We start from the raw sequence: 22,922 nt of genomic DNA on the forward strand, positions 1-22,922 counted from the left end.
ACTTAGTGTATAAAATATATATTAATACAGGCCATATGTATTATTGTTAAATATGTACTTTTGTATTTCATAGTAAACCTTTTACCATAATATATAATTATCTTCTCCTTTCAATAGTGCATTTGTCATGTTGAATTATATGGTATATCAGGATTTTATCGGTACTACCTTGTTGACTGCGTGTTCCTCCCGTTACTATACTGTATACAGTATCTCTCCTTCCCATTACAGTATTACGCTGAGATGTATCAGTAAGGTGGTTGGGCTCACTGGCTCAAGCAAAGAATATTCACTATACAATACTATATTGAATATAAATTCAGTGGGTTTTGTACTACATGGGAACCTGGTCCAAGATAGGGATTTTAATCTAGCCAGTGACCTGTACAATGAATTTGGCATCTAGATAATGCAGAATTCCTCCAAGACTGATAATTTTAAATTAATATTACTAAAAAATTCAAACAGTGCTTTTTCCATGGTTTTCTGCATCAAATTATGCACAAATGTATGTCCTATCATGTGCACAAATAAAGGGTGAATGCCGTGGATCTTGTTGTCCATTAAAATCTGTACAATAAAGCTTTCAGTCACATGCCATCCCTAAGGTGTGGCGTTGTTTACAATTTCCCATTTAGAATCCTTTCATTAGAAAGTATTTACACCACAGTATTGTATGTCGAACATAAAAAATATTAAATGTATAAAGATATTGTACACAATGTGATAAATCAATGATATAATCTTTAGAGCAGGACAGCACGATCGAACCAATGTTGTGGATAACCACAGATGTGCACCTTAACCCATGGACTAGGATGTGCAAAAAGTTACACGACCCCCAGAATGCGAGTACAGTGAGGGGGTCAGAATGAGATTACTTTGAGGGGGGGGCAGAATGAGAGTACAGTGAGGGGGTCAGAATGAGAGTACAGTGAGTGGGGGTCAGACTGAGAGAACAGTGAGGGGAGGTCAATATGAGAGTATGCATGGGGGTTCAAATCGAGGGTTCAGCGATGGGGGTGTGTGAAGTGTGAGGGGGAATCATAATAAGGGTTCAGATTCAGTTGTTTATTCAGGTAAGGTATATACATACAAGTGATGTTACATTAATGGATTGATATATAGATAGAGCTAGTACATACAATGCCTAAAGCCACTAGTACGCAATGCGTTTCGGGCAAAATGACGGGATGAGGCGGAGGTAGAACGAGGGCTCAGTCGAGGGGAGCCAAAATAAGGGTTCTAATAGGGGGATCAGAATAAGGGTGCATGCAGTGAAGGGTTTCTAAATAAGAGGCCCTTTGAGGGGATTTGGGTTGGTTGGGTGGGGGGGGGGGTGTGGGGGGGAAATGGTGCGCTTGGCTGCCTTCAGGTGTCGTTGTTTACGTTTGTTTGTGGCTGGTGAGAGCGACGGAGGCGGGAGGAGCAGGCCCAGTGCACGAGGGCTCACCCACCACCACGGCGGCGCCATGGACGACAAGGAGGAAGGGGAGGTGTCCGATGGCAACGATGAGGGCTTTGACGTGAGTGTCGTAGGGAGGGGTTGTCGCCCCCTTTAGCCCTTAGGCCGCCCCTCAGCCCCCTACCCCCACAACTCCCTGCTAGACCTCTGGCCATGCTGGTAGTGTACACCACCTCCCCCTTTCCCCCCTTTCCTTGGGTTATGACCAGTATAGCAGCCCTCAGCCATAGGCTGCCATCCCTTTCCCCCCTTAGCCTAGCCTGTCTGCCCCCCTCCTTCCCTTAGCCTAGCCTGCCTGTTCTCCCTCCCCTTAGCCTAGCCTGCCTGACCCCGCTTCCCCTCAGCCTATTACCACACTGCCTACTAGACCTCTCGGCACATTGGTAGTTTACAGCCCCATGCCACCGCCACCAGCCGGGTTCTTGCCTATTCTGGAGCCGGGTCTAGAAGCTGAGAGCGGTGAGCAGGTTCCAGATTGTTTTTTTTTCTGCTACTTCCCGCTTTATTTTATTTGTTTATTTTATTTTATTTATATATACAAGTTCTTACATTCCTGTACAGTTACTAGAACGCATAGCATTTCGGGCAATTCATTAATCCTGTGTTCCTTGGATTACAACCCCGCCAAATCGTTTAACAATTAGGTATCCATGTTACTGTTAAGTAAACAGAGGCTACAGTTAAGGATTGATGCCCAGTAAATCCTCCCCGGCCAGGATACGAACCCAGGACAAAGTGCTCGCGAAACGCCAGGTGAGTGTCTTGCCACTACACTACAAGGACTTTCTCGATGAGTTAGGTTAGGTTTGGTGATGTTTTGGTATATTGGGTTTAGCAGAGCCAGATTTGGGTAAATCAGGCTCGGTTATGTCAGGTTGAGGTGTGTCAAGTTGAGGAGCGTCTGGATGGGGAGTGTCTGGATGGGGAGCGCCGGGATGGAGAGCGCTGGGTTGGGGTCCACCAAGTTTGGGTACACAAGGTTTGAGTAAGTATATTTAAAAAGTGAATTTACACATAGGATACATGATGTTTGGGTGTGTTGGGTTTGGTAGTGCTAAGTTTGGACATGTCAGGTTTAAGTAATTCAGGTTCAACCTGTAAACTACCTGTAGTAGTTTTCTGGCCTTCCTTCAAGATGATACCTTCTTGGAAGGCCCACAATATATTTGAAGTTGCATGGCGTTATGACCGCAGACTCTGCAAACAGCAATGGACAAAAATGGGACAAAAATCTAAAAGTCAGTGGCAAAGCAGATTCCAAAGAGTGGACGAGCACCACTTGTTGGCACGCGAGGCGAGAAGCAAAGTACAGAGACACCATTCAATAAGACAGTCGAGGGCCCGAGCCGCCAAGGCAAGCGCACCGGACGCTGACCCAGAACCCAGCTCCTCCACATCCTCCTCGAGCCAGTCCGAAGACAGCTCCTGCAGGGAAAAGAAGAGCAAGACCGAAGCCAAATGCCCACGGGCGCGCAAGTCCTCAGCTACCAGGGACGCCGGAAGGGAGGGAACCTGCATGTGAAGCTGCACCCGGCCAACATCCCGAGAAAGCACAGGGGCAAACAAGCACACATTGAGGTTATCCAACTCGCCCCCTTGGGTAAACCTGAATGACCGTAGTCAACTTCCGCCATTCAAGTGTGTGGGTCCGACAATGCATGCCATGCCCCCCCCCCCAATGAAAAGAAAGGGTAGTCTGCTAGCCAGGATGACTCCCCCTCGTAGCACACACAGCAAGGAAAAGAGGACCCAAACTCAAAAGAAGATGAATCGATTATTGAGGCGTAATCCGGGTCTTGCAGGAGGTAAGCTGCAAGGGCCTCCCGAACTTTCCTAGGCAGGATGCAGGAAACTGAAAAGCTCTGGAAGGAGGGAACGGAAGAACAGAGAGAAACCCGGAACCGAACCCGGGGAGGAGCTGAACTCGCATCAAACTCATACAGGGATGTGGGACACGAAAATCCCTTCCTCTGTAACAAGAAGTCCCATGCCGAGGGTACCAACACCCAAGCGGGGTCAAATGGGGCCCAAGCCCCCCAAGTCAACTCCTCCCCAACCCCGGGATCCTCCATGTCAGGACTGCCCGAGTCTCGCCACCAAGAAAGCCCCGCCCCAACTCTAAAACCCTCAGATCTTTGGGAACTGGGGGCAGGGAGGGGGGAAGGGGAATCAGGATGAACTACAGCAGGGAACGGACAAGGGGGGCATGGACGAAACCAAAGTCAAGGCTACTAACGCCCCCAAGTCTGGGTCCCTATAACCCAAGTGGGGTAGCCACGAGGTATCCGGAAAGGCAACCAACCAAGTGCGTTGCAGCAACCTAAACCTCGCATGCAACGCAGAAGCTGCCTGCACCCGAATATCAGTATCAGAGGATTACGTGAACTGGAGTACAAGTAAGGAACACCACTCGCAAGACTCCGGGTCAAAGGTGTTATTGACCCAACAGGCAGCATGGAGGAGGCAAAAATGGTGAGTGTCACTCTTGAGACCAGAGGACAGAGCAACCTTCAAACTCTCACAAAGCGAGATGAGACTCAAAAGACGCATCCATTTGACCAATGAACTCCAATGGGGTTTTCCAGGGCCCTTAGGCTGACTGCTAAGAGAAGCCCAGGCAAGGTACTGCTAACCAGTTAACCCAGAACTACCAAACTAACAAACAATGTTGAACCCCTGCGACGTGTGCAATCACGGGGACCTAGCGGAGGGCCACCAAAATAATGAGTGGTCCTACAGCCACACCAGACAGACCCTCCCACCAGGCAAAAGAAAAGAAACACCCCACAAAAGCACAGTCTCCAGGAGGAACAGAACTGGCTGCTATGCCTATTATAAGGTCTTATAATATGCTTATAATAAGACCTTATAATAAGATGTGGGGCACAGTACCCTGTGCCCCAGCCAACGACAATACTACCTCCTACCCAAGCCCAAACAGTGGTAGGAAAACTCCAGCTGACCCCAGTGCAGGCAGTCACCAAGCAGCAAAAGAATGCTGTGGAGGTAGTCCTTGAACAGTTTGTGGAAGGTAACCCCAAACTGCAAGGGCAGTACTTACAGGGCACCTAGGGAAGGTGACCCTAGGCGCAAGCAGCCCCATTACTTCTTGAATTACACCTAACTCGCACACCACCACACAGCAGAGGAACACCTTAACGCACAGCACTGCTGAAAGGATGGAACCAGAATCGATTGGCCGCCACTCAAGGCATCAGCCTCAGAACTGGAGTTGGGAAGCTGGTGCGGGAGGTCTGGGGGCCCTTTCCCCTTCCCCCTCCTGGGGAGGGGGGGGGGGGGAACTGCACAGACAGCAATGCAGCGGCTGTGGTGATGTCATGCTTGTTTGCTTGTTTTCTGATTGGGGAGTTTTGCTTGCTCGTTCAGCTTTCGGTTTGTAATTTTTAACCAGCTGTAGTTTGCTTTGGGATTCCTACCTTTCTGGGTGCTTGACCTGGTAGACTGCTTCCAGCTACATGGGGGAGTCTATAGGCCATAGATCCTTGTTCCTCTCTGGGGAGGGGGGGGGGCAAGGTCTGGCTCATGGTCCCCGGTAGGCTAGAACTCCACCGATTGACAATTTCCACAGTCTAATATATACACATCAGCCCGGTATAGCTCCAGGGAGTCTCCGGGTCTCGCCCAGAAAATGGCGTTTCATTACATTGAACGCTGGTTTTTTGTTTCGTGGTATTTACCTATTAGTACTGTATTTATTATATTTACCTATAGTACTGTTTGTAAGTCAGAAAAAATTGAATTTATATTATCAATTCATAGTTCATCAAATTTTAATTAATTGAAAAATAATGTAATATTGTATCTCCACCCTGCTCTACAGCTAGCATACAAGCCTGTTACTCGTCCTGATTCTTCACACTATCGTCATGTTGCCCGTCATATGCCCTCCAGCGATGAAGAATATTCCTCGGATTCCGACTCGGATACGCCAATGTCTGCCAAACGTAAACGGCCCAACATCAGCAAAATGGATACTTGTTACACAGAAAGGTAAATTCTCAGAGTCATCTTCAGTATTTATTAAGTTTTCAAAGGTAAAATTGAATGCTTACAAATATGCAAAATATATAGTTTTATCAATAAAAAACTATTGAATTATGTTGTTGTCTTGGCTTACCGGTTGAATAGTTTACTCTCAAATTTTGAAAGCATACCATAACTTTCGAGAATCAATGTTGGTATAGTGGATGGGTATTAATGTACAGTATAATAGTTTATGATTAAATTTTTTTAATAAAACTAAGTAACTACCTGTAGTTGGTAATGTATTATCTGTATTATCATCTTGCCTTGTAATATACTAGACTGTATTTTCAAAGAATCTTATTCATGGATATTTTAGGTATCAACAAGAAATTTGAGCCAAAATATGGCTATGCAATTTTTATTTGATTTGCAGGAATGAGATATCATTAGTGTTTATATACATTCTTCAGCCTTCCCTTGCCAATTGGCATCTCTCACTGCTTACACTCACTATTGCACACTCAACCTTATTAATCCTGTTATCTGTTGCTCCTCATGTAATCCATACACTTGGGCTGGTTGGAAGAATGGTGGTGTCACTTCTTGCAGGGTCAGCGTTCAATCCCCCTGATTGTCCAAATGGTTGGGCACTGTTCTCTCAATGTTCTTATGTTCTGGCTCCTTGTCATCTTATTCCTCCCAAGTGTTATATAGTGATACAGTACTAAGTTTAATGCTTTCTCTTGATATTTACATTTACAGTATTAGTTATTCACACAACTCCTACTATGCATTCATATTATGATACATATTTACTGTATGCGCTCGCTTATCCAGATTTCACTTAATCTTATACTGTATTTGGGTTATCCGGTCAAAATTGCATCCGGATAATTTTGTGGCAAAACTTCGCCATATCCGGACATAAACCCGGATAACCAGAGGTTTGGTTATGTAAATTTTCAAGAACACATTTCAATGTCTACAGTATCAAACAAGAACACAGACTACAACAATGTAAGCTGACCTTTCTCTTTAAAATTCTAAAATTTTATTAAAATAAATTTTAAATTTTGTTTTTGATTTATAGCGTGTCGAAATTCATATTAGTTTTATTTTGGGATTTATTATTTTGGTTATTTTTCGACTTCCCCTGTAAGAATTCTGCCTATCCAGATATCTGGCTTATCCGGTGAGGGGGTCCTTCGCATATACTGTAGTCCGAATAAGTGAGCTTAGACAGTACTGTACTTCTCTGAGCTCATATATGCCTTTTTCTTTAATTTTTCCTTCAAACATTCTCCACAAAAATTATTTTATTTTTCTTCTGTATATCTTGGTCAAAGAGTGTAATTACTTAAGCAATAACCAAAGTATAGTTACAGGATGAGACTACTCTCGTGATGTCCCATCTTCCCGATACTCTTTGTCAAATAACGACTTGAAACTACTGACGGTGTTAGCCTCTCCCACCTTCTCACTTAATTTCTTCCAACCATCTACCACTGTTTGCAAAAGAAAACGCTAACGTTTCTGTGAAACTTTTGAAAGATAACCAAGAAACTGTGTGCCAGTTTCATCCAGATAGGGATGCTGGTTAGATCCCATCATATGGCTTTGTGTCTATCATATGTGTCTTGGGTTTATTTATTATTCTTATTATCCTGCAGCCATGACCCCAAGGGCTGGGCCATTGATAATGCAACAAATGAGGCAAGACAAATTGCAAAACCTCGACGTCGTAACAATATTTGGTCGACTGTAATGGAGGAGCAGGTAAAGTATTTTAATTAAAGTTAACCTATTCTTAGGATGGACTAACATTGGTTTGTTATAAAGTGAATTGACATAGTTTTGGCAGAAGACTGATTGACAGAATTGTTGTTAGATTATATAGCATGTCAGTGTCATGAGATGGGTTAACATAGGATGGATTAACCTAGGATTTCCCTGTACTTCATGTGAGTATCTGCTCTGGGATAATTAAAAAAAATCATAATTTTCATAACAAAACTCACCCAAGTATTATTGTGCAAAATATTGGGATAAATTCTTTTCACTCTTAAGATGCTTACAAAACATGTTAGCTGTAAATGAAGTTTAAACATCTTTACATTGACATAAAATAAATATTTGTAATAATTTCAGTGAAGAAATAGAGATTAACAGATTATTTGGGGTGGAAAACACCCAAGATTTGGATTTAATTCAAATCTTTAACAAATTTAGGTTTTTCTAGAAAATGTTTGAACTTATCAAATTCTTCTTGCTCACTTAGGACCTCTCTCGAGAAATAGGGGGCTTTGGTCTTAAACGGAGACTGGATCAGGGTGATCGCAATGTTGAAAGCTACGATTACACACAAGCCTTAAAAGCCCGAGGCATTGAACTGGATGATTCGGCAGAGGAGGAAGAGGAGGGGGAGGAAGAACATGAGGATAATGAGCAGGAAGATGAAAATGAAGACACAAAGAAGAAAAGGCAAGTTATGTCCTTAACCTTTTAGTTGCGCAAGACATCATATGATGCGTTGAGTGACTTGCAGTAAATTGCGCTCGGCATCATATGATGTTTTGGAGTACTGTGCATGATTTAAACAGCCCGCGGATACACGGGGTTCACCACACCTTCATCAGGGCTCTTGTAAACAGACGCCATTTTTTTTTTTAAATCGTGGGCCAAATTCCCGGGTGTGAGGGGCTTCAGTATTGAGTGAGCAACCAAGCCTGATGCATGTAGCATGAGCTCACAGCACTGCTGTTCAGCTTGTGACCACAGCATCGCCTAAAAATGCCATAATATACACGTTCTTGCTATTATTTAGCAATGATATTATTACAGAAGCCCCCCTGACTGTGATAAAACTGACCAGGGTTCTGATAATAGCAGGATTGTGGTGATATTTAGCGCTGTGCTCCATGGAGGGAGCAGTAATGCTGTGGGAGGGAGGGTTGTGGCGTCATCTTCTGACTGTGTGTGGTCACCTTTTATTGACTGCACTCACCATACCAGCTTAGTGGTTCGCTATGGTGAACACAAATGTAGATACTTATATATAGCGTGTGTATAGAGGGTATAAATAGGAATAGGTTGGGAGCCGCCATTTTGGTGAGGGAGGTGCGTCGTCTGTACGACTTATCATGTTGTTTACTGGTGACCACTATGGTCTTTAGGCACCATACCAGTTTACTTGTACAAGTACTGTATGGTGAATAAAACAGGTAGATACTTGTATATAATGTGTGTATATAGCGTAATAACTCTACAAACAGTATTGCTGGAGGAGAAATATTAGTGTGTCTGGCCTTGAAGGCGGCCGCCACCAGCTGACTGTGTGAGTAGCTACGTCTTTGTGCCTTTACTCACCATACAAGCTTAGATGTACAGTTATGGTGAACAAAACATGTAAATACTTATATATAACGTCTGTATATAAAAGCAAAAACAGTATGGTGGGAGGAGAATGGTGGCAAGTGAGGTGAGGGAGGGAGTGGCAGCCAGTGGCGGGCTGCCACTGCCATTCAGCATACCAACTTAGTGGTTCGTTATGGTGAACACGAATGTAGATACTTATATATAGCGTCTGTATATAGTGAATAAAAGCAAAAACAGTATTGTGGAAGGAGAATGTCGGTGAGTCAGGTGACTTGAGGGAAGGAGGAAGTAGCAGCCAGTGGCGGACTGCCACTGCCACTCAGCATGCCAACGTAGTGGTTCGTTATGGTGAACACGAATGGAGATACTTATATATAACGTATGTATATAGTGAATAAAAGCAAAAACAGTATGGTGGGAGGAGAGTGTGGGCGAGTGAGGTGTTGAGGGAGTGGCTGGCTGGCTGGTGTGTGGCAGTCACTCCTCGTTACTTTTTGACTCATAATAGCAACTTAGTGGTTCGTTATGGTGAACAAAACATGCAGATACTTATATATAACCTGTGTATATAGTGTAATAACCAACAAAGTATTTGTTCACTGTTTGATGAACATAATTTAATCAACAATATGCACACCATATTTTTGAGTACAGCGATGATTCACTCATTTTATTATATAAATATATCACACTACACACTATTGAATAATATTACAGCAAAAAAATATGAAAAATCAGAGAAATTGAAATAATTAGGTAATTATCTCTTTGTGGCAACTCCGGCCTGACAGCTGGTGAGCAACAGACCGTCTGGGACACACGCTGAGTCAGCGCCTGTTTTTTGCCAGACTTCCCCGCCCTATAGCAGGCAATATATGCCACTTAGGATTTTTTTTATTATTTTTCCCATGATCAGTGAACACAAATTAACAGGTTTAGATTTTTTTTTTTTTTTATGCGCCTGTGGGTGACACATGCTAAATAGTCAGGCGCTATTTGAGGGTTAAGTTGCTGACGGTCTCCTTTGTTGTTTCCATTCTATATTGATATAATGTATACTTTAAATTTTTGATGTTCTGTTAGTTTCTATTCAGATGTCCCTTTTGAATCTTGGATGGTGGAAACAATGTACTTGGTGTAGAGGGATACCTCTCACGGTTGAAATTACTATATAAACATGCAGTATATTATGTTTATTGATCAAATCACTTGGCTAATTCAGCATTAATGTTTCAACAGACTGAACAGAAAGAGACATGTAAAAGAGAGAATCGGCTACAAGAAAACGAAAACGAAAAGTGGGCAGCGGAACTTGGTGGATGTGTGTGTGACAGAGGGTATGACTGATGAAGAAGTTGGTCATGCCTTAGCAGTGGGTTTAATGGAAAGGAAGCCAGAACTAATAGGTATGTAAAGGACTTGCCATCATTTTTATTACAAATATTAATTAGAAATATCTATTCATATTAAAGAATTAGCTTTCTCAATATTTATATTTTGAAAGCTGGTGTTGACCCTACATCTTAATCCCAATCACTTGGACTGGTCGATGGAGTAGTGGCTTCACATCTTGCAGGGTTGGCATTTAATCCCTATGGTCCAAGTAGCTGGGCACTGTTCCTCCACCCCCTTCCTCCTATCCCACTCCTTTTTGTCATATTCCCTACAAATGCTGTACTGTATAATCATATTGGCTTAGCACTTTCTTCTTTTTAAAATTCCTGTAGTTACCTTTCTCTTCTGCTGCAATTTCCATCTGGTCTCTTACCTTACTTCCCTGTTTCATTTCCTAGCCTTTGCTGGGACTGAATTCTAGTAGCTATTTGTTTGCTTATTTCTGAAGTTGCAGCAGCCTGCAGTCTTCCTCTGTCCTTACCCCTCTTTATAAGCTATGAATCAACTGCAAATATTGACATGCATGAGCGTGCCTCATGAGAAAGGTCTTTCACTTTGTATTCCTACTGTTTGTAATCTAAGATAGAGCAGAGCAGAGCCCTGCAGGGCTCTGCTTTCTGCCCTTGTATGTACCTGTTATTGGTTTTGAGAGTTCTTGTACTATTGAGCTTGACCTTGGGCCAGGTTTGTCTTATGATAACTTGATCTAAAAGGTCATTACTTTGAACGGCCTTCAGGCGCACATATTCATTGCAACCCAGATGATCTGGCACTTCCTGCAAGAACATGTCTAATGGATGCGCTCTGACAGTTCTTCTCAATATAACCATTCCCTCTCTGCAAGGTGCTTTCCTTATCCATCTTTTATCACAAGTTATCACAAGTCGAGCCTGGCCTCAGGCCGGGCTCGGGAGTAGAAGAACTCCCAGAACTCTTTCCAGGTATGCTCTAGGTATCCACTCATGCTCCTTCTCGATTATTTCTGCTTGCTTTTCATTCTTATAGTGAATGTATGTCAGGAATACTAGTTTTGTAATTTTGTCTCCTACGTGGGTTTCCTAAATATTGATCACAAGAATAATAGTCTGCCAACTTAATGACATTGGGTGGGGGGAGCATGGGGTCACAAGGTCCACCTCAGAACTAGTTCTGTGTTCGTCAGCAGCTCTGGCTCAGAGCAACCCCAACCAAACTGCTGTATGCTCGTTATACATTTTCAACCACTGCAAAAGTTAATGAATTGTATATCAATGGCTAGACCATCAAAAACTTGACCTACTTACTGTCAGGCATAGATCCACTTAACAGCCAGTACTTAAATTAATAGGCTTTTCTAAGTAACTGGATTGGAGGGTTGTCCTGGTCATACCCATATCTTGATGAGGTGCTAACTATAGCAGTATTTCTATAGTTAATTAACTCTTCCCACCAGCAATATATATTGACAGAATTATGTACAGAAAACATGTGAGGGAGAGTAGTTCTTCATAACTAAAGTTTGACAAACAGAAATGTAAAATAGCAGTCTATCACTTTCCCCCTTAACTTGGCAAACAAGTTTTTACTTTACAAAAAAATACATTCAAATCAGACCATTCAAATGACTTGAAATATAGGTACATACGTAGCACATATTTTGATACTATCCAAAACTAAAGCCAAGCTTTTTTATGGGAGGTAACATAGGACAAAATACTTCTCCTCCTCCCTAAGCAATCAACGGTTAATGAGAATTTATTTTAAACAATGTGTCAGAGTTTTTGGCAACGTACAAGATACAGTCCACCCACCCTTCTCTCCTATCGCGTCTTGGTGACTGTCGTAGAATTCATGTTGTTTGTCATGCATGCATTGTCCCCTCTGAAACCGTGTTGTCCTGGGTTACAAAGTTACTTCTCTAGATGTTTCACTCCTATTTTTGATTATCGTTTACAGCAGTTTGCAGACGTGTCAGGGCATAGGTCATTAGTTTAAGGCCTCTTGTTTGTATATACTCATTCTTTGATGCTAAATGTTGTCTTCAGTACGAGTTGTGGAGGTCTTGGGTCGTGAGAAAGCTGTGGAGCTCTACAGACAGACACAAACATTGGAACGTGAAGGTGGACTTATGATTATGGTGAGTCTCCGTTTCTTTTCATGTATACAATAACATTAAATGTGTATTTAATATATTTATGTATATTTTGGAGGCATGCAGTGCAACCTCCAAAAAATTTGAACTTTATCATTCTGGACCTAATCTGGATTTGGGATGAATTTGGTTTTTATGATATGTTTAATTTTTGTATTCTTACTCACATATTTTTGTAGCTTATAGAAAATCATAGAAGTGATCTCCGTGCATAATTAAATACTGTACAACATATATAATAATTTTAAATATAACAATACAAATTATAAAACTATTTTTTACTTAAAGAATATCATATTGTGACTAACAGTACTGTATAGTACACTCAATATTCTCCCTTCTGAACACCTCTGTTCCAATTGCGAGTGGATGTGTAGTCATGTCTGGACATGTGGTCAAATTACCCCCCTCCCCCCAGTCTCAAAAAAATTAAAAACAATTGTACAAAGGTACTGTACATAACAATACATTATTGTTTCACGAGATACTTAAAAAAAAAATATTGGTACAGTACAATAATACAATAACGATAAATATGGGCACTCACCAGTGTCCATATGTTTCTCCACATATAATCTTGGAATGATAGCTAGGTGATTATGGGGGTGTTAATTGAGGGTTGAAGCTGAGATGTTGAGGTTGAGCCCAAGATGTTTAGGGTTGAGAGTTACATGGCGGAGGAACACAAGAGACTTCAGTGCGAGCTCTCTTGGAAGCCCTCTCAAAAGTCTCTTTAAGAGTATTAATTGTCTCAAGCCACCTCTTTGCATTTTTGAAAACTGTGTAAAATCTGTAAAATGACACCAAATCTTCTCTCCATGAACTTTAAAATGGTTTCAAAGCTCTTCCTTACCTCTGCTATGCTTGCTCGAGTTGCTCTGCCTTCCTCCTCCTCCTCTTACTAATCTTCTGAATCCTGCAAATTCATTTAGCTATTTTCTGTCGCCAAATTAATGATATCGTCAGACGTGCTTGGTGAAGTATTGACATCTCGATCTCGCTTGATCCATGCATCCACTTCTTCCTCAAGTTTGGCCGCAATCAGTTCATTTTTCAGTTGTCGAACTTGTTTGTTTATTCCTTTAACATTGCAAGGAGTTTTTGTTCTTGTCTTGTTTTAATTTCTTTACCTCACTTTCTTTCTTTCCACCAAATCCTTCAAACTCTGCAGTATTGTTGTCACCGTTGCCAGGAAACAAATCAGCTGCAGGCTAAAGTTTGTTCCAGGCATGCTTCAATGTTGATTGCTTAGCTATCAACATTGCTAGCTGACTTTATAGTAAATGTTTTCATGAATTCCTTGATGTTACCCTTCTTTGCATTGAATTGTCTGTCAAATTTAGTTTTGAGGTGGAGTTTAAGGTTTGAAATTATTCCTTGATCCATGGGTTGAATCAAGGAAGTTGTGTTGGGAGGCAAAAATGTACCAAACATACTAGCCCATCTTCACGTGGATGGGTTGAGCTATTATCAAGAAAGAGCATAATTTTTACTGTTCTCTGGCAAGCCACTGCTGTTTAAATGTTTTTTCACAGGGATAATAAATTACAGGGATAATATTGTTAATACCCTTGGATTGCACTTTTGCCAATACCTGTAGCGAATAATTTTAATTTGTGTTTACCAGCTGCTTTTGCATGACAAAGTGCCTTTCTTTATTTGCCTTGAGCCCAGCTGAACCATCACTTTCATCCTGATGAGCGTGTGTGTGTATAACCATCCAACTTACGCCAGTACAAGCTTGTTTCGTTGGCATTATAAATTTGCTCGGGGGATGAAGAATTGTCCTGCTTGATCTTTCTCAAATTTCGACACACATTCCTCTGCACTTCTTGCATCAGTAGATTGCTTTTCACCTTGAATTTAACACATCTAATACCATGACGAACCTTAAAGCCATCCATCACTGTACTCACAATAATCACAAAGCTTTGTTTGTTGGTAAAAATGCTTGGCTTTTTCCTTAATTAGCCATCCCAGCACTGGCTTCTTTGATTCATCACATGTCTGCCTATACCATTCCCAGATAGCCTCATCAGCACTTTTAACATGAGTACTACTAACAATTTTTCTATTGCGCATTGCTTCATCACTCTCTCTCTCTCTTGACACTTACTTTTGCCATAACTTGCAAAAATCTTGTTTTTGGCCTTCAGTATATCATGAAGAGTGGTTTTACTAACTTTGTATTTGGCACACACAACCTAGGAATTCCAGTTTTAACTTCCTTAATAAGCTGAACTTGTGAAGAATTTTGTTTAAAATTCATCACAACGTTTTCTCTTGGCCTCACTGCTTGTTGAAGCCCTGTGGTGCTTCCCCGTGGAGAATTTTTGTCGTACATGGTCGTGTCAACATTTTTTACTTTATTGTGCTGGACTGTACAAAATCATTTTTTATATAGGATTTGTTTATCATAAAGCAAACCTGTTTGTTCATTTCAGTGGCAGAAAAAATAATAATAAAGTAGACCTGACAGATTAAACAAAATACCCCATGCAACAAATTGGCTCTGTCCCTTATACTGTAGTTTATTCAAGTGTCACACTGTAAAGGAATAATGAATGCACAGCACATTTTCAAGCAATGAGAGGTAATGGCACACCAACACAGGTTTGTTGGAAACTTGTGTAAGGAATCGTTCAGGACCCTGTATACCACTTATATCAAACCAATCCTGGAGTATGCAGTTCCAGCTTGGAGTCCATACCTAGTTAAACACAAGACAAAGTCAGAGAAGATTCAGAGGTATGCTACCATACTAGTCCCAGAACTGGGCGGTATGAGCTACGAGGAAAGGCTACAGGAGCCAAACCTAATGTTCCTGGAACACAGATGAGTAAGGAGAGACATGATAACCATGTACAAAATTGTCAGCGAAATTGACAGGGTGGACAAAGTCGAACTATTTAGCATTGGTGGAACACGAACAAGGGGACACAGGTGGAAACTTAGTACCCAAATGAGCCAGACACATTAAAAATAATTTTTTCAGTGTCAGAGTAGTTAACAAATGGAATGCATTAGGCAGTGATGTGGTGGAGGCAGACTCCATACACAGCTTCAAATGTAGATTTGATGAGAGCCCAATAGGCTCCAGAATCTGTACACCATTTGATTGACAGTTTAAAGTTGGGACTAAAGAGCTAGAGCTCAACACCCACAAGCACAACTAGGCGAGTACAGAATAAAGATCACTGTGCTGCTAAAATCACAAGACAGTAAAAATGATGACAAAATACGATAGGCTAGAAATTACTGTAAAGTACTAAATCGATTTGGTGATTTTGGGGTGATTTAATACAAATATATGGTATATGGAGGGCTTTAAGAGGTCGCTCACTGTGTGTGTGTGCAGTCTGGCCATTGGGCAGCCTTCCGTAGTGATTGTCTGTGAGGCTGTTTGTCTTCATATCCTGAAGCCCCACAGAGCTATCACAGCCTGGCTGCTCCAGTTACCCCGGCATAAACCTGTCCAGCTCTCTTGAAAACTTCCTCTGTTCCAGCTTTCACTTAATTTACAGCACAGATTGCCAAGAACATTTCTTAAAACATTCCTTCCATTTCATTGTGTTGTCAATGGCTGAGGAAATTCTGATTTTTTTATATTATTGCTTTGTGCAGGCCAGAAATACCTGTTTCACATGGTAGATATGTCAGTGAATGTTTATTGAATGTTTTGAACATTTTCATTGAATTTATGCACTTGTTGCAATTGTCAGTAAAGATAAAAAACAAAAGTCAGTTTAACAGGTTAGTTATGGAGAAACATATTATAATGTTGTAGTGCTTGAATGAAGATAAAGGAAAGACCCAATATATATATATGCAAGTGTATTCAGAACCAAATTTTTGGATGTAACCTACATCCTTTTTTCAAGGTTCTGTATACAGTGTTCTGCTATACATTGAACAGAACATTGTATACAGCATACCTTGTGAAAGGTTACATTTGAAAATTTGTTTTTTAATTCACTTACACATATATATTGGGTCTTTCCTTGTCAGGCCTGTCAGGCCAGGTCAGTTATTTTATTTTCTGAACATGAAATTTGTATTATTGTGAGTAGTCTTGTCTTTGCCATGGCTTAAGACTTACTTATGGCTAAATAAGACTGAAAATTTTGTTGTGAAATATTTAAAGTTTGTTGGCAGGTATTCCCTCTATCTGACTGTTATTGGCCACTGAAATGTTTAGGATATGATGTTTAAACTGGCACTATTTTAAATATTGAATAATTAAATTTATTGAATTAATTTACTTCACAAAAGTTGTGAGATTTTTTAACAAAGTTACGCATTGCTAATGGAACACATGATGCGCAAGTGTCATTTTTGATGTGGATGGGGGTTATATTACCCATATTTTTATTAATATAACTGATAGAAAAATGAGGAATCTACCATGGTGTTGCCAGAAGCGAGCAGATTTTCCTAGATATTTTTCTAAATTTTTTATTTTTGTTGAATATTTTCAGAAAATATGAGGGTATATTCCCTTAATATAGTTTTAAAGGTTATTTTGTTATTTTGTTTTAATTTGTTTTTGTGTACTTCAGAAATAACTTTTACATACAAAATGTTATTGGCAGAATGGCTCCAGAAGAAGAACATCTGGGGGAGTGTACTTGCAACTACTGAAGAACCTTCCAAGCATAGAGAAAGCTGATATGCTAAAAATATTCCCACAAGAAGATTCATCACAGCAGTGGAGAAAACGCAAGAGAGCTCACCGTAAACGTGAAAGACATGAATCAAAGCCGCAGGGCAAGTATTTACCATGGGACATATTTAAGTGTAATGGATTTAAATCTGATAAGATGTGATTTAAGAAAAGTCCTGAGTTAATACTGGTTTGGAAACATGGTTGTTGAAATATTGAATAAGTTGCTAGGTAACGTAATGGTTTTTGGATGTTGACCAGACCACACACTAGAAGGTGAAGGGACGACGACGTTTCGGTCCGTTATGGACCATTCTCAAGTTGATTGTCTTGTGATTTGACTTGAATCGACTTGAGAATGGTCCAGGACGGACCGAAACGACGTCGTCCCTTCACCTTCTAATGTGTGGTCTGGTCAACATTCTTCAGCCACGTTATTGTGACTCATCGCCTGCATATAATTTTTGGATCACTGGATTATATATTATTTGGATCACTGGATAAGTTTAAAAGATGTTGTAACATTTTGCATAGTACTGTCCTATTTGCTGTGTCCATGTGTATCAGGCAAAAGGGTTGTGTGATGAAGCATCCTGACATCAATGGCTGTAGATGTTGCAGCTGTATATAGTGCAGAGGATGTGGATAATGAGTGGGGGATTTTTTGGGAGGATAGGTTTGTTCTTGTCTTATTTTCTCTTCTATTCTTGAAGGGCTGATGCTTCCCTAGCCTTATGAAAGTGAGAGATGATAGTGAGGAGTTTGACATTGTGTGTGTGTGTGTGTGTGCTCCTGTTTGTTTATTATACAGTATTAGGACTTTGTTAGCAGGATTGGAGCCCACTGTACCAGTTTTCATGGAGCATGACCCTCTGATCAGTTTACAACTATGTTCTTAATTACTGCTGGGTGACCAGGGATAAAGAATTCAGTGTTAGTGACCTGGCAATCCTCCCTGTCCAGGTCTCAAACCCCGTTGAAATTGCTCAGGAGACGTGATGGCGCGCATTATACCTCAGTGCTACAGGATGGTTCTATCTTCATTTATCCCTGTACGAGACTGTTTTGCTCAACATTTAACACATACATTCAGAGGTTTAAGCATTGGAGGGGAGTGTGTGAAATTATGTACCTGTTTCATTATTTATATATTTTATTTATTTATTTATTTATTTTTTTTTTTTTTTCCACACAGGGGAAGATGTCACTGAGGAAGGTTTGCATCTAGGGGGACTCTTCTCAGATGACCCTGGGGGAGCCAAGTGCCCCGGCTCAACGCCAGTCACCTCACCACAACCATCGGATAATGAAGAGGAGGACCTTGCTGGCTCTCTGGTAACATTTGATTGACAATTTTTTTATTTCCATTTTTGTTTTCCTTAGACATTTTATAACCTACTTATTATTATTATCCAGTTTAATATTTTCAATGCTACGAAATCTGAGCAAGCATATGTGACCAAAGAAATTGTGAAAGTCATTTGGAAACGTGACAGTGAAACACACAGGATGGTCTGCCAGGTTGAAGATTATTAATTGCTCCTCTCTCTCTCTCTCTCTTCAGATTAATCAGCTGTCACCTTCAGCATTGCCCGATCTGGTATCCATTTCCACGCCTCCAGTTGTGGCTGACCCAAGAACATGTAAGCCAGACTCCTCTCTGGACACATTTAATGGAGGCTTCTTGAACGTTCAGGGTGACCCTCGGGCAGCTAAATTGGAAGATAGAACGGCTGAAGTGTACGATGAAGATTTCCTTGACATCCACACCACCGATGAGATGGAGCTCTTCTGATGCCATCCAGACTCTTCTAGAGTGAATTTATGGGTTATCACTTTTTATAACACTAGTTTAATTGTTTTGTTGAGTTACGAAGGAAGTCTGCTGATATTTGGCATTTCTCTCACGAAGTGTGAAATAAATGTTTTGTTTCCAAAAGTTACAGCTGAGGCCTTTCTATTTAGCCATTTGCCTAGGGCTCTTCAGTTTCTGACCTCATTAGTGGATGTTCTTCATGGTAAGGGAAGCATTCGCTCTAATGGTTCAGATGTAACATCGTGATTCTTGCTCTCATTGTAGCATCAGCCTTACTTGCTAGGGTGTCCTTATAGCATCAGCCTTACCTGCTAGGGTGTTATTATAGCACCAGCATTTCCTGCTAGGGGTGTCATTGTAGCATGGGACATCATTTGCTAAAATACCATTGTACCATCTGCTGAAGTGCAAGTGCCTCAAGAGTGTGTTGGGTTTGAAAGTAGTTCAATTACCCTTAAGCGGCTCACGTAATTGAAGGTCCCACATCATGGTGTGCATGAAATAATAATTCACAAAATTATTGATCAAATAAAAATGGCATATGCTGATTATAGCACAGGAAGTAATTGCAGATACTGTAGTGATTGAAGTCATTTAAGGGTTAAGGAGAATGCATCCTTGGGTTTATATATTTTGTGCGACCTGACTGGCAAGAGTGTATACCTTTCAAATGAGAATGCTGTATAAAATGAAGCTTAATAGTAGGCAGCTTGATAAAAACAAAATTCAGGACTCCAATGGAAGATTTGGGAATGGAAAAATTTTATGCGCACTTTTAGCTACTGATCTCTCTCAGTATCTGTATTGACGATGAAAGTACTAATGACACAGTTATAATGTTTGAATATACATTTTGTTTTTAAATACTTTTATATTTTTTTTTTAATATGAATACTGTATTGCTTATAAATTACTCTATAATTCAACATTGCTGGAATTATATACATTGCAGAAAATGTATAAATAAAAAATGAGTAACAGTACAAGCAGACATTAACATTATTAGTACATTAACTCTTAAAATATTGATGTAAAGTGAAAGTGTATACAGTAAACTGTGTGTGTGCGTGTAGTAGGAATGTCGGGTACATGGTACAGATTGAATTGGGATGCTGGTCTGATAAACCAGAAATGTCATGAGATGTACGAGTATAGTATGATGTACGAGTATAGTATGATGTACGAGTATAGTATGATGTACGAGTATAGTATGAAGTGTTGATGAAGGGTATGCTTGTGATGGGGTATATGTGTGTGCTTCTAGGTAACCGAGGTGGTTGGTTTGGAGAGAGAGAGGTGATATTTGCATGCGAGATGGTGTGTCTGTTGGTGTTGGCTGAAGAAACATGTGTTTGAGTCGTATCAACTGTTTGCAGCTGAAGTTTTGATTTGGAGATATACAGATGCAAAGTATGTTTCACATTTTTACATCATCATAAAAGCAAATTTGAAGGGAACAGTTTCTAGCAATTTGTTTAGTCCTGAAAGATTCTTGATTTTTGTGTTTAATGAATGGTTTTATTTACAGAAGTAATCCATGTCAACTTGCAATACTAGACTGAGTTCATCACTGTGTTGTATTTAATCCTTGATGTAATGTAGAGTTGGGTACTGTGAAGGACACATTTTTATTGATTATTTTATTTAGGTATTTTGATTATTTTAATTAAATTGTCGTGAATTTAATTAAATTTTATTCTTAATTTTATTCTGAAAGCTACGCTTCTTGGATTATTGTTGTTAATTCCAAAATAGTTATTTAGAATAAGTGTCATGTAAAACAGGGCCAATGAATGGCATACTAAAATTTATTTAAAAAATATTTTTTACTTGCTAGGTAAGGGTGTTATACTGAAGACTTAATGTGTGTGTTTTGTAGTTTGCCAACTTCCAGCACACTTTAATTTCTTCATTTCTCTACATGCCCATTTAAAATACTGTCCTACCCTTCTTGCTGAACAAGAAGGGGTAAATATTATTCTTGTTTAACCCTGTGTCAATATCCTGGTGCATTTCAACATTCCACACAATCCATTCACCAAGCAATAGAAAATTTGTATTCTTTTCAGCACTATGCATCACGATGACACATTAATGCTGAAAATCCCAAGATATTTCACTTTTGACATACATCCATTAAATTACATATATGAATGTAAAGAGATTGATTTTTTTAATTTTTTTTATGCTGGGGTAAGCAGACACCGCAGGGCATTAACGGAAAATGGACACTAGGGTACAAATGAAAGTTTGACACTCTTAAGGTATTTATAGAAGTTTGGGCATCCAAGGTTATTAAGGAAGGGTTAAGGAAAGAGGAGACAAAATTACTAATCTGTCCTGCATGTTGGACTAGGAAGACGAAGAGCGAAGTTTGCCGGTGGGTAAAGTGTGCCTGAGCCATGTTTAATCACTATTGATTTTGTCATTATATTGTCATTTACCTAAGGGGACTTGTCACTATTTTTGTGAAAAAAATTTCATGAAGATCTTGCCCAGATTTCGTGGCCAGATCCCTTGGAATTTGGAAAAATCTTGTATACTATAGGATGTATAATTTACAAAATTTACTGCTGAAAACAAGAGTTTACACTAAAATAACAACACAGAGGAAATAAGAGATGTGTTGGAGATTTTGCAAGAAATACAGTAAGGCATTTGCATGTATAATAAATATTTTTTGGGTGGGGGTATCCAAATAGTGGACAGATTTGAGAAGCGCTTATTTGAATCATACTTTCTCACGTACACGGATAAGAATGTGGTACTGTATGTGCTTTCTAATGAAGACTTGGTTTATATTTGTGGCTTGAAGTTGCTTGATATATCGAATCACAGATTTTGACCTGGTTGTGAATGATTTTTTACACTGATCACTAGTTCCATTGGGTTCAGAGCCGGAATCCCACCCTGGTAGCAATTATAAATTGAATTGTAGTTCAGGATGGGTAAACTGTGTATCTTAATGTCTAGAATATGAAAATACTGGTCAGTGTATATAGACACCAAGGTGCAGTGAATGATGTCTGCATCACTGGTTAAGCATGTGTACCTGGGTAGGTGATCTTGGGTACTACACCATTTTAATGTTGGTCACTCGTTTACATGGACCCCCTCCACCCGGCATTGATGGAAGCCTAGAAGCACCATTGGTAATGTGAACACATTGACACTGGTAGGCACGTATATTTGCAAGTGGTATAAGATTTGTAGACAGTGTGTCTTATTATGTTTTGCTTCATTGTTTTGAAATGTGGCACTTGTAATTATATTCTGAAGTTCACTACTTTTCATTCTGGCATATTCATTAGGGAGTCCACTGAAACTTCAAATATTTCAAGAAAATATCGTGGCCATAAAATGGGATCGAACCCACGTCCGTGAACTCCCAAGCACACGCCTTCCAACTGGACAATGATAGGGAGTGCGTCTAGGGAGTCCTGAGAGATGGGTTTGATCTCAATGTTCGTCTGGTCTCAATATTTTCTCAGATTCGCCATGTTCTTGAGATTTCATGATACTGTTTCAATCATTTACTCATTTTCATAATTTACATATACTGTATTTTGGTGTTTTTTCTGTGAATAGTTAATCATATGTAATGTGTTGTCTCTTCAGATCCCATTTTTATTTCTCAACTGCTTAATATAGGATTTTGTGTTCATTTTTACTTGTACAGTAGTTTAAGGTTGTACACAAGATTCTTAGTTGATCTTTATCATTCTGTACTCTGAATAAAAAATAAATGAATAACATTTGAAAAACTGTTGCATTTTAAATTCACATTTGTTATGATCTACTTACTGTAATGTTTGTTTATGTAAAATTAAGTCGAGGGGTTTGTAATCTCTACTAAAGTTGCTGTAAATCTTATTTCACAAGGATATTCTTGATACACATTTAATTATCAATTTTGGTGTTTATAACTGTGCATACATGTAGAATCTTTGCCAAATAATATTTTATTAAAATAAAACAAAATTAGTGTTTTGGCAGTTATAGCAAGCAATGAGAAAAGACAAAATGCAATGTAGTACTGTACCCAAAATCTGCTTTGGTAAGCACAGTCAGGTTTGATTTTATTAGTAGG

The 22,922-nt window shown here is 39.9% G+C and overlaps 1 protein-coding gene across 1 annotated transcript; it reads left to right on the top strand.

Annotated features, from left to right (window-relative positions):
* Positions 1–1,368: 1,368 nt before the first annotated feature.
* On the top strand, positions 1,369–22,596 carry Phax (phosphorylated adaptor for RNA export). The gene is made up of 9 exons (XM_045743675.2): positions 1,369–1,526; positions 5,307–5,476; positions 7,123–7,228; positions 7,731–7,933; positions 10,067–10,233; positions 12,247–12,338; positions 16,946–17,120; positions 18,212–18,351; positions 18,581–22,596. Exons 1-9 carry the CDS (start codon positions 1,473–1,475, stop codon positions 18,809–18,811), a joined length of 1,338 nt encoding a protein of 445 aa, XP_045599631.2. The 5' UTR covers positions 1,369–1,472; the 3' UTR covers positions 18,812–22,596.
* The last annotated feature ends 326 nt before the right edge of the window (positions 22,597–22,922 follow it).

This window comes from Procambarus clarkii, chromosome 22 (assembly GCF_040958095.1).
Source record: "Procambarus clarkii isolate CNS0578487 chromosome 22, FALCON_Pclarkii_2.0, whole genome shotgun sequence".
Lineage (NCBI taxonomy): Eukaryota > Metazoa > Arthropoda > Malacostraca > Decapoda > Cambaridae > Procambarus > Procambarus clarkii.